The sequence below is a fragment of the Salvelinus namaycush genome, chromosome 10 (assembly GCF_016432855.1).
Source record: "Salvelinus namaycush isolate Seneca chromosome 10, SaNama_1.0, whole genome shotgun sequence".
In the NCBI taxonomy this organism is placed as follows: Eukaryota; Metazoa; Chordata; class Actinopteri; order Salmoniformes; family Salmonidae; genus Salvelinus; species Salvelinus namaycush.
The window spans coordinates 27,898,756-27,916,255 of record NC_052316.1 but is presented as its reverse complement, the minus strand read 5'-3'; the positions used below and the strand labels follow the sequence as shown (position 1 = coordinate 27,916,255).

The 17,500-nt window shown below is 45.3% G+C and overlaps 1 protein-coding gene across 1 annotated transcript in view; it reads left to right on the top strand.

Annotated features, from left to right (window-relative positions):
* Positions 1 to 17,500, top strand: part of LOC120054281 (E3 ubiquitin-protein ligase LNX-like) — a 54,313-nt gene that overhangs the window by 14,671 nt on the left and 22,142 nt on the right. The window contains exons 2-3 of the mRNA XM_039001701.1: positions 6,871 to 7,118; positions 8,736 to 8,899. Of these exons, the coding sequence (XP_038857629.1) occupies positions 6,871 to 7,118; positions 8,736 to 8,899 (412 nt within the window). The remainder of the gene's footprint in view (positions 1 to 6,870; positions 7,119 to 8,735; positions 8,900 to 17,500) is intronic.

Below are 17,500 nucleotides of genomic sequence, written 5' to 3'. Positions count from 1 at the left end.
GATGATGTTAAAGCGTTTAAGTATAGTCAATTGGAATTTGTTGTCTGTTCAATTAATCATTTCATTGAGGATATCATCAACACCACAGGCCTTTTGGGGTTGGAGGGTTTGTATTTTGTCCTGTAGTTCATTCAGTGTAATTGGTGAATCCAGTGGGTTCTGGTAGTCTTTAATAGTTGATTATAATATTTGTATTTGATCATGTATATGCTTTTGCTGTTTGTTTGTTGTTATAGAGCTAAAAAGATTAGAGAAGTGGTTTATCCATACATCTCCATTTTGAATAGATAACTCTTTGTGTTGTTGTTTGTTTAGTGTTTTCCAAATTTCCCAGAAGTGGTTAGAGTCTATGGATTCTTCAGTTACATTCTTCAGTTACACAGTCTCTATGTTTTTGGTTGGACAGGTTTCTCAATTTCTTTCTTAGGTTTTTGCATTCTTCATCAAACCATTTTTCATTGTTGTAAATTTTTAGATGTGATAGGGAAGCTGAGAGGTCAAATATACTGTTAAGATTGTCTACTGCCAAGTTTACACCTTCACTATTACAGTGGAACGTTTTGTCCAGGAAAATGTGTAAACGGGATTGAATTTAATTTGTTGTTGCCTAATAGTTTTTGGTTGGTTTCCACACTACTTTCCTTCCATCTATAGCATTTCGTAATACTACTCAGTTCCTTTGGCTTTGATGCCTCATGATTTGAGTATTGCTCTGTTCAAGTAGACTGTGGTCTGATATGGGTGTCAGTGGGCTGACTGTGAACGCTCTGAGAGACTCTGGGTTGAGGTCAGTGATAATGTAGTCTACAGTACTACTGCCAGGAGATGAGCTATACGTGTACCTACCATAGGAGTTCCCTCGATGCCTACCATTGACTACGTACATACCCAGCGTGCGACAGATCTGCAGGAGTTGTGGAACATATGTTTACATTGCCAAAGCAAGTTAAACAGATTATAAACTATTTTAAAAAATGTACAGTAAACATTACTCACAAAAGTTTCAAAAGAATAAAGACATTTCAATTGTCTCCCTCCCTCCCTCCCTCTCTCTGTATATTGTATATGGTCTACTCTAAAGAAAGAAAGCTACTAGTAATTGATAAACTGATCTAATTACAAAGCCAGTGAACACAGATGTTCTCTCCTTTTCTCCGGGCCTTTGTCACTATGGATTTAATTAATGAACAATCTCCCTCCCCATGTCCCACCTTGTAGCAATGTTTGTGTTGTGAGGGCCGCAAGGTGTTTACTGGGTTTATTTGCCATTAATTAGTATGTTTTGAGTTTAACATGTAGTTGTTGTCTCTCTCAAAAGTAAAAGATAATTTTCCTGCTTAAGTTCAGAAATATTTGTTTCTTCTTTGAGTGAGTGAGTGTGAGTGTGTGTCCATGAACCCAGGTGCTCCCCAGGTGCTCCCCAGGTGCTCCCCAGGTGCTCCCCTGTGCTCCTGTGTTCTCTCATCCTCTAGGAGAGGAACTAGGGCCTAGGTGCTCCTTTCACATAGATTCTTGAGGGAAAGAATGGAACGGCTGTTTTTTTCTTCAAACAGTTTAAAGTGAGTGTTCCTGTGTGATGTGTTCCAGACAGGCAGACAGTTTCCTGTCAAGAGTTTAATCCTTGGGACAGTGACTTACTTTTGGAGCAGACGCCCAGAGGAATGCCGTCATTCTCAGACACAGAGAGAGAGAAGGGGAAGAGTTTTTTTCCCCTCTTCTATTCTCACGATTAGTGAGATTTTGAGTTTCTTAATCCAGAGGCAAAGAGCTTCAGTTTGATCTTGTGATAAAGCAGAGATAGAGATTAGAAAGAGGATACCCCTCAGTTCAGAAGATAAGAAGGTTGATTAACCGAAACGCTCAGGAATGAAGGGATACCACCATCATAGGCCTCCTGGGCAAAGCAATTGTCGGTCCCAAATGACATTCTCTTTCACATACAAATTCCCCCTCTTTCACAGTGGCATAGATACGTTTAATTTCTCTCAGCCACTCTTATGTCAGGAGTTATATTCCAATGTGTTTTAAGAACTGAGCTGTCATGTAGTGAGCTGGGAGAGGATTGCACTTCAGCACTCCTATAGTCTGGATTAACACTGCTGGATTCTCTACTGCCAGAAGGGGGGAAGGGCCGGCGGGGGACTGGGTTGGTTCCTGTAGGACTCTCAGTAACTCAGTAGCCATCTGAGAGAGGAGATAATGCTATACACCAACCTCACAGTGGATACACCCATCAGGGATCAGGTCACAACACTGCACCATCCTTGACTGACGGGAATGAGGACACACTCTGGGTAGTCAAGGCCATTCATGGGAACCCTGTGTCCGTACCTGACTGACTGGTCTAGTTTATATTGTAATAGTGGCCTGGTTATTTGTGCTGGCTGTGTATTCTGTGCAGATATGTTTCTGTGCTGCGCTCAGTGAGGGATAGGGGAACGTAGCGTAGCGTATTTGGGTTAGGGAGGATAATCCACTCACCCCTAAAGAGGATTGGAGAATCTCACAGGCTTTGATGAGTTGTGAGCTGGTGTTTATTTCACATCATATGAACAGGACTGTTTGTGTCACCGCCGGCAAGGGCGCTTCCTCCCCTCTCCCTTCCGCCACAGTCATCGCCACCGCCACCTCTCCCACGGCATGCTGGGTAATTATTTTTGTGCTAGAGAGGGAGGGGGGAGGAGGGCAGGTTGAAAAGAAGGAGAGGAAGGGAGGATTGGTGAGAATGTTTTAGTGATAAGGAATGGGTTAGAGTTGCTGTTCCTTAGCTATCACTCTCCAGATCACAGGGTTGAGGGAGATTATGTGATAGTTGAAGTGTCTCTCTGTGTCTGCAACTAGGCCTGGTGTACTGCTGCTGAGGCAGGCTGTGCAAGCACAACGTTTTTCTATGATCCCGAGGAATCACTCACTGACACACACAGGGGAGAGGAGGGGGCAGAAAAACACAGCTTCCACTACAGGAGGAGGTTTGTGTATTAGACAGGAAGGCAGACAAAAAGATAGAGTAGTTGGTTCTGAAGAAAATGATGTGAGATTTGTCTTTTTGTTAGCTTGTATACTCATAGGACACTTTGTAGGCTCATTGGATCCTCTCTCTGTCCCTCTGTGACTTCGGGACGGTTGTCTGGGTTCGCTGTTCTTGGCCTCAGACTGGAGAGATTGTGGCCTTAATTCCTCCAGACAGCCATTAAAGCTCTTAGCAGCAGTGGAGATATGCCTAAGTGGCTACGGCAGAACTGTGCCTCTGATGCCCAGAAGGAAGGGGATTTGATTTAAGGGTAGCCAAAGCCCTTAATGACAAGGCACACACGAGACAATGACTAGCGTGTCATCTCTGAGGGGAAGACCATATTGTGCTGTGATTTTCCACTCGAATAGATAATGTCTTCTAGTTATTTTCAAACCACCTGGGTGATGCACTGGTCACACACCTTGTGTGAGCTTATTACTTGGATCATATTTGGATATACAATCAATTTGATGGTACAGACGCTACAGCTTATTTCATACCCAGCAAGTTCATCTGGTGTCTTGCAGGATGAAGACAGGAAGACAGACAGGTACACCCACAGATGGACAGACAGGGAGATGAACAGACACACAGACAAATAGACAGGGAGACGAACAGACAAACAGACGGGGAGACAGACAGACAGATGGGGAGAAGGACAAGGAGACGGACAGACAGGGAGATGGAGCAGGAGACAGACTCAGAGACGGACAGATGAACAGACGGTGAGACAAACAGACAGGGAGAAGGACAGGGAGACGGACAGAAAAACAGTTGTACAGACAGGGAGACAGACGGACAGACACACCGACGGGGAGAGGGACAGGGAGACGGGCAGACAGGGAGATGGACCGGGAGACAGACTCTGAGATGAACAGACAAACAGACAGGGAGACCGGGAGACAGACGGGGAGACGAACAGACAGACGGACAGACAAACAGACAGGGAGGCGGACAGGGAGACGGACAGGGAGGCGGACAGGGAGACAAACAGACGGGGAGACGGACAGGGAGACGGACAGACAAACAGACGGACAGACAGGGAGATGGACCGGAAGACAGACGGGGAGATGGACAGACAAACAGATGGGAGATGGACAGGGAGACGGACTAGGAGACAGACAGGGAGACAGACAGATAAAGAGACGGGGAGACAAGGACACCGGTAGAAATAAGAAGTAGCCTTTGACAGACCTGAACAAATGGTATGTATGTTTTTATTAATGGTTATTCAAATATGGCACCAGGATTAGAAGGAAATTGCTGGTTGGGTGGTCTCTGAGATTTACATACCTGAATGGAACTTCTTCATCGCTCTCTGAACAGCTATGTTTACTGTGGTTTTCCACTGTCGAAGTTGAAATAATATTAAGGGAATGTTGTCTAAGGATTTAATTGCTTACTGTCAGCTTGGCCCAATGTACTGTACTACAGGCTTTGCCATCTGTAGGTGTATCGCGGTGTCTGTATTTGTGTGTGTGTTGTTTGTGTGTGTGTGTGTGTGTATGTGTGTGTGTGTGCGCATACGCGCGTGCACGTAACATGCTGGTGTAACAGCAGTATTTTGTTTCTGATGTGCATGTAGCTTTAATTACACTAATGGATGTTGAGTGACATGTGAAAGGCTGCTGCTCCTCTCTACTGGTGTAGGGCTCAGTGTTGCTGACTCGACACGCTTGATGCGATTCAATATAGTGACTCTGAATTAAGGTGAGTTTCCAGCAGAGAGAGAGACACACACACACATGCACACGCACACGCATGCTTGGACGGACACACACACACAGACAAGCCTCCCTCCATCTGACAGCCTGGTGGAACACAGGTGGAGGAGGGGGAGTTAGTAACCACAAGTATCCCTGCATAGCAGAGCTCTGACTGGGCCACAAATCATGATCAATGGGCCTCTGCTTGGCTCCACTGTCTGAAACTTCATCCTCTTCTTTGAATGTCAGTCACCACACCGAAACTGAATGGACTGCTCCCCAAACTCTCTGTGTGTCTGTCAGCCTAGTGTTAGAGCTGACTGGCGAGAGTCAAGCCCAATGGCTGGAAAAGTAAGATATAGAGGCCAGTTCAGGGTTAAATGTCTCTGTCTGTGATGTATGGACACAGAGCATGACCTGCTCAGACAGACCTCTGATTGAGACAAAACGCTGGAGCCCCCAGAGAGCCAATGGCCTCTCTCCCACAGACACACACAGCCTGTTTCTGGGCTTCCATTATTTGGCGCCATTTAATGCTATTTCCTCTATTTGTATCCTCCCAAATTGAGCATGAGGCTGACTGCCACCATTTTAGCTATTGTTTTATGTCCTCCATTTTGCCTTAATTGCATCCTGTCCTCCATATACAGTAATCATACCTGCTGCTGTAATGAGGACGTATATAGAAATGGATCCAGTTTGCCGTGTATGTCTGTGTGTGAGTAGAAGCTCTAACTGGGTCTGACCCAGCCCATAAAAACACAGTAAAAGTTTGTTCTTATGGCTCCACAGAGATGCAGAGACAGGACAATGTTATTTCAGCTTCCGTTGTTGGAGCTTCAACTAAAAACCTTTACTATGGGAGAGAAAGACACAGAGACAGTTATTTGCTGTCTATATGCAAACACATTCCCAACATTATCAGTTTGTGAAGATTTCAATTGTAGGGAATTGTGTGTGTGTGTGTGTGTGTGTGTGTGTGTGTGTGTGTTTGTATGTGTGTGTGTGTGTGTGTGTGTGTGTGTGTGTGTGTGTGTGTGTGTGTGTGTGTGTGTGTGTGTGTGTGTGTGTGTGTGTGTGTGTGTGTGTGTGTGTGTTTGTGTGTGTTTGCGTGCGTGCATGCGTGCGTTCCTGTGTATGTGCATGTGCACATGGGTGTTTGTGTGTTCTGTTTGTGTTGCATGTCGAGTGTAGGTACGGGAAAGAATAATAGTTTGAGAATGCGATTAGTTTCAAGAGGGAGAATATGACTTAAAGACCTGCGTGGTGTTTTGTATTCCTGATGTCTCTTCTGTTACCTGTTCTGTACGTTTGTTTGCTCACCTCATTATTCAATCTGCTAGCTGGTCTTATCTACAGCGGCTCACAGAGCAGCATAATGCATATCATTATACACTGAATGAATAAAATAAAGAAGCCAGGAAGGATGACAAGAAGCAGAGACTCAGAGGCTCAGTATGACATTATCAAACCACTTTTTATTGCAGATGAACAGCCATTAAATACAAATACAATGATCAGGGACGTATGAAAGAAAATATGCAATTATACACTAGCAGGTTGCGTATTGGGTGTGTGATGTTGCCTGAGGAGGAATTACTTATCAAGATGATGACCTCAGTCGTGAGGTCAGATAGATGTCGCCTCAGGGCAGCTTGGATCAGGAAGTTGAAGTGAGGAGATGGACACAGCCAGAGGGTGATGGGTTGGAGGTCACAACACTTTAACTACTGCTCCTGAGATGGTGGTGACCTTTAACCTTTATCCCTCTGCTTTAATCCCTGTCCATATTGTCTCTAACTGGACTGTGTTGTTAACCGTTGACACTACTGATCCACCGAGGGTACAGGAGGATTCAGACAGTGTTGACATGTTGTCAGCCATTGTTGACCGATGGCTATCTCCATTCTGCTCCGTGATTCAGTGGCTGTTGTGTGTTCAGCGCATCATCATTTATGACACATGGTAATTGGTGATGAGTCATTGAGAGCAGAATAATGGTTCTATCCATCACAGGTTCCACACACCTCACTGTCCCGGTATCCCATATTCTCTTGCTGGGATGTTGTTGTTGATGCATCACCTCATCCAGCTGGGCCTATGGTGTGTCCCCCTGACTGACCGTCCTTCTCTCCCTGTGTGGATTTGCAGGTGTAAAGGTGCGTCTCACTATGGCCTGTCTGCAGACAGGAAGCGGCGTTCCCAGGAGGGTGACTGCACTGACAGCACGTCAGAACTCACCGTTGCCACCCTGCCCGGCGATGGCCCCACCTCTGCTGCCGTCGCCCTCCTATCAGACGATCCCGGCCTCGTCAACCCTGCCTTTGACCCCAGTATGGAGGACAACAGCCAATCAGGCAGCACCACCAGCCTGGCAGCCCGCAGCAGTACCAAAAAGAGTGATTGTGAGTGTGCGTACGTACGGATGTGTTTGTGATTGTGTAGTTCTGCAACAAGTAACCTTTCTCTGATCTATAAAGCAGTGTGTGTGTATGTGCGTGCGTGCTTGTGCGTATTGAACTGTTTGTCAGTGTGACTGATTGAAATGCAATAGAAAGCAGGGAGCCAGGGGAGGCTTTCTAGTCACAGTTTCATAGTCCCTCACTCACATCGATACCATCAGTAAACACTATTCAAACATACATTTTACATCATACCCACACAGGTAAACATCCCAGAACCCATGCTCACTGAAACACAGTATCTGTACTACTTCAAGATTTTTGACAGAAATCCTATTCTTAAATTAGCTTTTGTAGCATTGCTTCTTCACTAATCTTTCATCACAGAGAGAGACAGCGGTAGAGAGACAGAGAGACAGCGGTAGAGAGACAGAGAGACAGCGACAGAGAGACAGCGACAGAGAGACAGCGACAGAGAGACAGCGACAGAGAGACAGAGGTAGAGAGACAGAGAGACAGCGACAGAGAGACAGAGAGACAGAGAGACAGCGGTAGAGAGACAGAGAGACAGAGAGACAGAGAGACAGAGAGACAGACAGAGAGACAGAGAGACAGACAGACAGACAGACAGACAGACAGACAGACAGACAGACAGACAGACAGACAGACAGACAGACAGACAGACAGACAGACAGACAGACAGACAGACAGACAGACAGACAGACAGACAGACAGACAGACAGACAGAGCAAGCGAGCGAGCGAGCGAGAGAGAGAAAGAATGTAAAGAGAGGAAGTGAGAGTGGGTGGAATGAGAATTTCACACAGCCCAGTTCCATTAATACTGAATGACGTGATAGGCCCTCACCCTCCACTCATCCACCGGTGAACCCTGGAGCCACTCACACCTGTTGTACTCACTCACATCCCCTTCTCAATGTGAACGTGCTGCCGGTGGGGACACCAAATAATGCTGCAACAGCACTTTTGGCCCGGGCCGCCGAGCAGAGCACCCACCGCCATGCAGAGCCACTGCTGCTGAACAAGCTGTCATCTCCAGAAGAGCTGGGTGCTTTTAAAGAATAATGTAGCTGTCATGAGGCCTTTGCATCTCTCCAGGCCCGCAGAGCGAGGGGCGCTGCAGAGGCTCACTGCCCCGCTTTCAGGGGAGCCAGGCTGGGGCTCACACTCCACTGCAGCCTGCTCCGCTCTGGTAGAGCCAGACTCTCTGTCAGAATCTCAGTAGACTATAGTAGGGTCAGACTGCTGTATTTATACTGCACCAAGTTTTATCTATTGATGACATGAAACATGACTGCTGCAGTTTACGAAGCTCATCACCCCTGCAGAGTTTATAGGCCCCCTCCATCCTGTTCCTCAGCTTTGACATAATGACAAACAAATGAGTGTTTGGGGAATTCATGAAGGATTTTGATTGGATTCTCTAAAACAAATGTGTTCAAGCTGTTGTTATGGCTTTTTTAGAGGCAGACAGAACGAGAGATCTCAGGCATCTGATTGGCTGTGGTGAGGCAGTCTCAGAGACTTGTCCAGGCATGTTCAGTCAGAACAGAGCTGCTCTATAAAGTGTGCCCCTGTCTCTCTGTCCCCTCAGTCCGAAACTATGACCGCACCTCGGTCAGGAGCCGCTCCTTCAGGCGGTTGAACCGTGCATTCAGTGTCCTGCGGAGGACCAAGAGCGGCACATCCGTGTCGAATGAGACCGCAGAGGAACGAGACAATGCCAGGAACACCAGTGTGCCCCAGGAAGGTATGCGCGTGTTTGTTTGAGTGAATGATTGTGTGGTTAATTTTTCTGAACCAAATGAAATTTGTGTATGCTGTGTTTTATCATTGGGGGTTGATTTAATTCAGTATGATGTCAGTGGGGGTTGTGTTTAGTTCAGTATGATGTCAGTGAGGTTGTGTTTAGTTCAGTATGAAGTCAGTGGGGTTGTGTTTAGTTCAGTATGATGTCAGTGGGGGTTGTGTTTAGTTCAGTATGATGTCAGTGAGGGTTGTGTTTAGTTCAGTATGATGTCAGTGGGGGTTGTGTTTAGTTCAGTATGATGTCAGTGGGGGTTGTGTTTAGTTCAGTGTGATGTCAGTGGGGGTTGTGTTTAGTTCAGTATGATGTCAGTGAGGGTTGTGTTTAGTTCAGTATGAAGTCAGTGGGGTTGTGTTTAGTTCAGTATGACGTCAGTGGGGGTTGTGTTTAGTTCAGTATGAAGTCAGTGGGGGTTGTGTTTAGTTCAGTATGACGTCAGTGGGGGTTGTGCTTAGTCAAGTATGACGTCAGTTGGGGTTGTGTTCAGTTCAGTATGACGTCAGTGGGGTTGTGTTCAGTTCAGTATGACGTCAGTCGGGTTTTGTTCAGTTCAGTATGACGTCAGTGGGGGTTGTGATTAGTTCAGTATGACGTCAGTGGGGTTGTGTTCAGTTCAGTGTGAAGTCAGTGGGGGTCGTGTTAAGTTCAGTACGAAGTCAGTGGGATTGTGTTTAGTTCAGTATTAACGTCAGTCGGGTTTTGTTCAGTTCAGTATGACGTCAGTGGGGGTTGTGATTAGTTCAGTATGACGTCAGTGGGGGTTGTGCTTAGTCAAGTATGACGTCAGTGGGGTTGTGTTCAGTTCAGTATGACGTCAGTGGGGTTGTGTTCAGTTCAGTATGACGTCAGTGGGGTTGTGTTCAGTTCAGTATGACGTCAGTGGGGTTGTGTTCAGTTCAGTATGACGTCAGTGGGGTTGTGGTTAGTTCAGTATGACGTCAGTTGGGGTTGTGTTTAGTTCACTAAGACGCCCGTGGGGGTTGTGTTTAGTTCAGTGTGAAGTCAGTGGGGGTTGTGTTTAGTTCAGTATGAAGTCAGTGGGGGTTGTGTTTAGTTCAGTTTGATGTCAGTGGGGGTTGTGTTTAGTTCAGTATGAAGTCAGTGGGGGTTGTGCTTAGTTCAGTATAAAGTCAGGGGGGGCTGTGTTAGGTTCAGTATGATGTCAGTGGGGGTTGTGTTTAGTTCAGTCTGACGTCAGTGGGGTTGTGTTAAGTTCAGTGTGATTAATTGTGGGGGTTATGATTACTTCAGTATGATGTCAGTGGGGGTTGTGTTTAGTTCAGTAAGACGTCGGTGGGGTTGTGTTTAGTTCAGTATGAAGTCATTTGGGGTTGTGTTTTGTTCAGTATGACGTCAGTGGGGGTTGTGTTTAGTTCAGTAAGACGTCGGTGGGGTTGTGTTTAGTTCAGTATGAAGTCATTTGGGGTTGTGTTTTGTTCAGTATGACGTCAGTGGGGGTTGTGTTTAGTTCAGTTTGACGTCAGTGGGGGTTGTGTTTAGTTCATTATGACATCAGTGGGGTTTGTGTTTAGTTCAGTATGACGTCAGTGGGGGTTGTGCTTAGTTAAGTATGAGGTCAGGGAGGGTTGTGTTTAGTTCAGTATGAAGTGTGGGGGTTGTATTTAGTTCAGTTTGACGTCAGTGGGGGTTATGATTAGTTCAGTATCACGTCAGTGGCAGTTGTGTTTAGTTCAGTATGATGTCAGTGGGGGTTGTGTTTTGTTCAGTATGACATCAGTGGGGGTTGTGTTTAGTTCAGTATGATGTCAGTGGGGGTTGTGTTCAGTTCAGTATGATGTCAGTGGGGGTTGTGTTTTGTTCAGTATGACATCAGTGGGGGTTGTGTTTAGTTCAGTTTGATGGCAGTGGGGTTGTGTTTAGTTCAGTATGAAGTCAGTGGGGGTTGTGTTCAGTTCAGTATGATGTCAGTGGGGGTTGTGTTTTGTTCAGTATGACATCAGTGGGGGTTGTGTTTAGTTCAGTTTGATGGCAGTGGGGTTGTGTTTAGTTCAGTATGACGTCAGTGGGGGTTGTGTTTAGTTCAGTTTGACGTCAGTGGGGGTTGTGTTTAGTTCATTATGACGTCAGTGGGGTTTGTGTTTAGTTCAGTATGACGTCAGTGGGGGTTGTGCTTAGTTAAGTATGAGGTCAGGGAGGGTTGTGTTTAGTTCAGTATGAAGTGTGGGGGTTGTATTTAGTTCAGTATGACGTCAGCAGGGGTTGTGCTTAGTTCAGTTTGACGTCAGTGGGGGTTGTGTTTAGTTCAGTTTGACGTCAGTGGGGGTTATGATTAGTTCAGTATCACGTCAGTGGCGGTTGTGTTTAGTTCAGTATGATGTCAGTGGGGGTTGTGTTTTGTTCAGTATGACATCAGTGGGGGTTGTGTTTAGTTCAGTATGATGTCAGTGGGGGTTGTGTTTTGTTCAGTATGACATCAGTGGCGGTTGTGTTTAGTTCAGTATGATGTCAGTGGGGGTTGTGTTTTGTTCAGTATGACATCAGTGGGGGTTGTGTTTAGTTCAGTATGATGTCAGTGGGGGTTGTGTTCAGTTCAGTATGATGTCAGTGGGGGTTGTGTTTTGTTCAGTATGACATCAGTGGGGGTTGTGTTTAGTTCAGTTTGATGGCAGTGGGGTTGTGTTTAGTTCAGTATGGAGTCAGTGGGGGTTGTGTTAAGTTTAGTATGAAGTCTGTAAGGGTTGTGTTTAGTTCAGCATGAAGTCAGTCGGGGTTGTGTTTAGTTCAGTACGAAGTCATTTTGGTCATGCTTAGTTCAGTAAGACGTCGGTGGGGTTGTGTTTAGTTCAGTATGAAGCCATTTGGGGTTGTGTTTTGTTCAGTATGACGTCAGTGGGGGTTGTGTTCAGTTCAGTATGACGTCAGTGGGGGTTGTGTTCAGTTCTGTGTGACGTTATTCGGGATTGTGTTTAGTTCATTTTGACGTCAGTGGGGGTTATGATTAGTTCAGTATGACGTCAGTGGGGATGGTGTTTAGTTCAGGTCGAAGTCAGTGGGGCTGTGTTTAGTTCAGTATGATGTCAGTGGGGGTTGTGTATTGTTCATTATGACGTCACTGGGGGTTGTGTTCAGTTCAGTATGACATCAGCGGGAATTGTGTTTAGTTCAGTATGATGTCAGTGGGGGTTGTGTTTTGTTCAGTATGACATCAGTGGGGATGGTGTTTAGTTCAGTACGAAGTCAGTGGGGCTGTGTTTAGTTCAGTATGACGTCAGCAGGGGTTGTGTTTAGTTCAGTATAAGGTCAGTTGTGGTTGTGTTCAGTTCAGTATGAAGTGTGGGGGTGTGTTTAGTTCAGTATGACGTCAGCGGGGGTTGTGCTTAGTTAAGTATGAGGTCAGCGGGGGTTGTGTTTAGTTCAGTATGATGTCAGTGGGGGTTGTGTTTTGTTCAGTATGACATCAGTGGGGGTTGTGTTTAGTTCAGTATAATGTCAGTGGGGGTTGTGTTCAGTTCAGTATGATGTCAGTGGGGGTTGTGTTTAGTTTTGATTGAAGTCAGTGGAGTTGTGTTTAGTTCAGTGTGACGTCAGTGGGGTTTTGTTTAGTTCAGTATGATGTCAGTGGGGGTTGTGTTTAGTTCAGTATGATGTCAGTGGGGGTTGTGTTTAGTTTTGATTGAAGTCAGTGGAGTTGTGTTTAGTTTTGATTGATGTCAGTGGGGGTTGTGTTTAGTTTTGATTGAAGTCAGGGGGGTTGTGTTCAGTTCAGTATGACGTCAGCGGGGGTTGTGCTTAGTTAAGTATGAGGTCAGCGGGGGTTGTGTTTAGTTCAGTTTGAAGTCAGTGGGGGTTGTGTTAAGTTCAGTATGAAGTCAGTAAGGGTTGTGTTTAGTTCAGCATGAAGTCAGTGGGGGTTGTGTTTAGTTCTGTGTGACGTTACTCGGGATTGTGTTTAGTTCAGTTTGAAGTCAGGGGGGCTGTGTTCAGTTCAGTATGACATCAGCGGGAATTGTGTTTAGTTCAGTATGATGTCAGTGGGGGTTGTGTTTTGTTCAGTATGACATCAGTGGGGGTTGTGTTTAGTTCAGTATGATGTCAGTGAAGGTTGTGTTTAGTTTTGATTGAAGTCAGTGGAGTCGTGTTTAGTTCTGTATGACATCAGTGGGGGTTGTGTTTAGTTCAGTATGACATCAGTGGGGGTTGTGTTTAGTTCAGTATGATGTCAGTGGGGGTTGTGTTTTGTTCAGTATGACATCAGTGGCGGTTGTGTTTAGTTCAGTATGATGTCAGTGGGGGTTGTGTTTTGTTCAGTATGACATCAGTGGGGGTTGTGTTTAGTTCAGTATGATGTCAGTGGGGGTTGTGTTCAGTTCAGTATGATGTCAGTGGGGGTTGTGTTTTGTTCAGTATGACATCAGTGGGGGTTGTGTTTAGTTCAGTTTGATGGCAGTGGGGTTGTGTTTAGTTCAGTATGGAGTCAGTGGGGGTTGTGTTAAGTTTAGTATGAAGTCTGTAAGGGTTGTGTTTAGTTCAGCATGAAGTCAGTCGGGGTTGTGTTTAGTTCAGTACGAAGTCATTTTGGTCATGCTTAGTTCAGTAAGACGTCGGTGGGGTTGTGTTTAGTTCAGTATGAAGTCATTTGGGGTTGTGTTTTGTTCAGTATGACGTCAGTGGGGGTTGTGTTTAGTTCAGTATGACGTCAGTGGGGGTTGTGTTCAGTTCAGTATGACGTCAGTGGGGGTTGTGTTCAGTTCTGTGTGACGTTATTCGGGATTGTGTTTAGTTCATTTTGACGTCAGTGGGGGTTATGATTAGTTCAGTATGACGTCAGTGGGGATGGTGTTTAGTTCAGGTCGAAGTCAGTGGGGCTGTGTTTAGTTCAGTATGATGTCAGTGGGGGTTGTGTATTGTTCATTATGACGTCACTGGGGGTTGTGTTCAGTTCAGTATGACATCAGCGGGAATTGTGTTTAGTTCAGTATGATGTCAGTGGGGGTTGTGTTTTGTTCAGTATGACATCAGTGGGGATGGTGTTTAGTTCAGTACGAAGTCAGTGGGGCTGTGTTTAGTTCAGTATGACGTCAGCAGGGGTTGTGTTTAGTTCAGTATAAGGTCAGTTGTGGTTGTGTTCAGTTCAGTATGAAGTGTGGGGGTGTGTTTAGTTCAGTATGACGTCAGCGGGGGTTGTGCTTAGTTAAGTATGAGGTCAGCGGGGGTTGTGTTTAGTTCAGTATGATGTCAGTGGGGGTTGTGTTTTGTTCAGTATGACATCAGTGGGGGTTGTGTTTAGTTCAGTATAATGTCAGTGGGGGTTGTGTTCAGTTCAGTATGATGTCAGTGGGGGTTGTGTTTAGTTTTGATTGAAGTCAGTGGAGTTGTGTTTAGTTCAGTGTGACGTCAGTGGGGTTTTGTTTAGTTCAGTATGATGTCAGTGGGGGTTGTGTTTAGTTCAGTATGATGTCAGTGGGGGTTGTGTTTAGTTTTGATTGAAGTCAGTGGAGTTGTGTTTAGTTTTGATTGATGTCAGTGGGGGTTGTGTTTAGTTTTGATTGAAGTCAGGGGGGTTGTGTTCAGTTCAGTATGACGTCAGCGGGGGTTGTGCTTAGTTAAGTATGAGGTCAGGCGGGGGTTGTGTTTAGTTCAGTTTGAAGTCAGTGTTGGTTAAGCGTCAGTAAGGGTTGTGTTTAGTTCAGCATGACAGTTCAGTGGGGTTGTGTTTAGTTCTGTGTGACGTTACTGGGATTGGTGTTAGTTCAGTTTGAAGTCAGGGGGGCTGTGTTCAGTTCAGTATGACATCAGCAGGAATTGTGTTTAGTTCAGTATGAGTCAGTGGGGGTTGTGTTTTGTTCAGTATGACATCAGTGGGGGTTGTGTTTAGTTCAGTATATGTCAGTGAAGGTGTGTTTTAGTTTTGATTGAAGTCAGTGGAGTCGTGTTTAGTTCTGTATGACATCCAGTGGGGGTTGTGTTTAGTTCAGTATGACACAGTGGGGTTGTGTTTAGTTCAGTATGATGTCAGTGGGGGTTGTGTTTAGTTCAGTATGACGTCAGTGGGGTTGTGTTTAGTTCAGTATGATGTCAGTGGGGGTTGTGTTTTGTTCAGTATGATGTCATGGGGGTTGTGTTTAGTTCAGTATGATGTCATGGGGGTTGTGTTCATTCATATATGTCAGTGGGGTTGTGTTTAGTTCAGTATGATATCAGTGGGGGTTGTGTTTAGTTCAATCTGACGTCAGTGGGTTGTGTTTAGTTCATGTATGGAGTCAGTGGGGTTGTGTTAAGTTTAGTATGAAGTCTGTAAGGGTTGTGTTTAGTCAGTATGAATTCAGTCGGGGTGGTGTTTAGTTCAGTACGAAGTCATTTTGGTCATGCTTAGTTCGTAAGACGTCGGTGGGGTTGTGTTTAGTTCAGTATGAAGTCATTTGGGTTGTGTTTTGTTCAGTATGACGTCAGTGGGGTTGTGTTTAGTTCAGTTGACGTCATTGGGGGTTGTGTTAGTTCAGTATGACGTCAGTGGGGGTTGTGTTCAGTTTCTGTGTGACGTTATTCGGATTGGTGTTTAGTTCATTTTGACGTCATGTGGGTTATGATTAGTTCAGTATGACGTCAGTGGGGATGTGTTTAGTTCAGGTCGAAGTCAGTGGGTGGTTTTTTTAGTTCAGTATGATGTCAGTGGGGTTGTGTTTGTTCATTATGACGTCACTGGGGTTGTTCTTCAGTTCAGTATGACTCACGGGAATTGTGTTTAGTTCAGTATGATTCAGTGGGGGTGTGTTTTGTCAGTATGACATCAGTGGGGATGGTGTTTAGTTCAGTTACGAAGTCAGTGGGGCTGTGTTTAGTTCAGATGACGTCAGCAGGTTGTGTTTAGTTCAGTATAAGGTCAGTTGGGTTGTGTTCAGTTCAGTATGAAGTGTGGGGGTGTGTTTAGTTCAGTATGACGTCGCGGGGGTTGTGCTTAGTTAGTATGAGGTCAGCGGGGGTTGTGTTTAGTTCAGTATGATGTCATTGGGGGTTGTGTTTTGTTCAGTATGACATCAGTGGGGGTTGTGTTTAGTTCAGTATAATGTCAGTGGGGGTTGTGTTCAGTTCAGTATGATGTCAGTGGGGTTTGTTTTTGATTGAGTCAGTGGAGTTGTGTTTAGTTCAGTGTGACGTCAGTGGGGGTTGTTTAGTCAGTATGATGTCAGTGGGGGTTGTGTTTAGTTCAGTATGATGTCAGTGGGGTGGTGTTGTTTTGTTGAGTCAGTGTGTTTGTGTTTAGTTTTGATTGATGTCAGTGGGGTTGTTTTTTAGTTTGATTGAAGTCAGGGGGTTGTGTTTCAGTTCAGTATGTACGTCAGGGGTTGTGCTTAGTTAGTATGAGGTCAGCGGGGGTTGTGTTTAGTTCAGTTTGAAGTCAGTGGGGTTTGTTTAGTTCAGTATGAAGTCAGTAGGTTTGTGTTTAGTTCAGCATGAAGTCAGTGGGGGTTGTGTTTAGTTCTGTGTGAGTTACTACTGGGATTGTGTTTAGTTCAGTTTGAAGTCAGGGGGGCTGTGTTCAGTTCAGTATGACATCAGCGGGAATTGTGTTTAGTTCAGTATGATGTCAGTGGGGGTTGTGTTTTGTTCAGTATGACGTCAGTGGGGGTTGTGTTTAGTTCAGAATTATGTCAGTGGGGGTTGTGTTTAGTTTTGATTGAAGTCAGTGGGGTTGTGTTTAGTTCTGTATGAAGTCAGTGGGGGTTGTGTTTAGTTCAGTATGATGTCAGTGGGGGTTGTGTTCAGTTCAGTATGATGTCAGTGGGGGTTGTGTTTAGTTCAGTGTGATGTCAGTGGGGTTTTGTTTAGTTCAGTGTGACGTCAGTGGGGTTTTGTTTAGTTCAGTATGATGTCAGTGGGGTTGTGTTTAGTTCAGTATGATGTCAGCGGGGGTTTGTTTTAGTTTGATTGAAGTCAGTGGAGTTGTGTTAGTTTTGATTGATGTCAGTGGGGGTTGTGTTTAGTTTTGATTGAAGTCGGGGTGGTTGTGTTCAGTTCAGTATGACGTCAGCGGTGGTTGTGCTTAATTAAGTATGAGGTCAGCGGGGGTTGTGTTTAGTTCAGTTTGTAGTCAGTGGGGGTTGTGTTTAGTTCAGTATGATGTCAGTGAGGGTTGTGTTTAGTTCAGTATGATGTCAGTGGGGGTTGTGTTTAGTTCAGTGTGACGTTTATCGGGATTTGTTTAGTTCACGTTTGAAGTCATGGGGCTGTGTTTTCAGTCAGTATGACATCAGGGGGAATTGTGTTAGTTCAGTATGATGTCAGTGGGGTTGTGTTTAGTTCTGTATGACATCAGTGGGGGTTGTGTTTAGTTCAGTAGATGTCAGTGAAGGTTGTGTTTAGTTTTGATTGAAGTCAGTGGAGTCGTGTTTAGTTCTGTATGACATCAGTGGGGGTTGTGTTTAGTTCAGTATGACATCAGTGGGGGTTGTGTTTAGTTCAGTATGACATCAGGGGGGTTGTGTTCAGTTCAGTATGAAGTCAGCGGGTGTTGTGTTCAGTTCAGTATGACGTCAGCGGTGGTTGTGCTTAATTAAGTATGAGGTCAGCGGGGGTTGTGTTTAGTTCAGTTT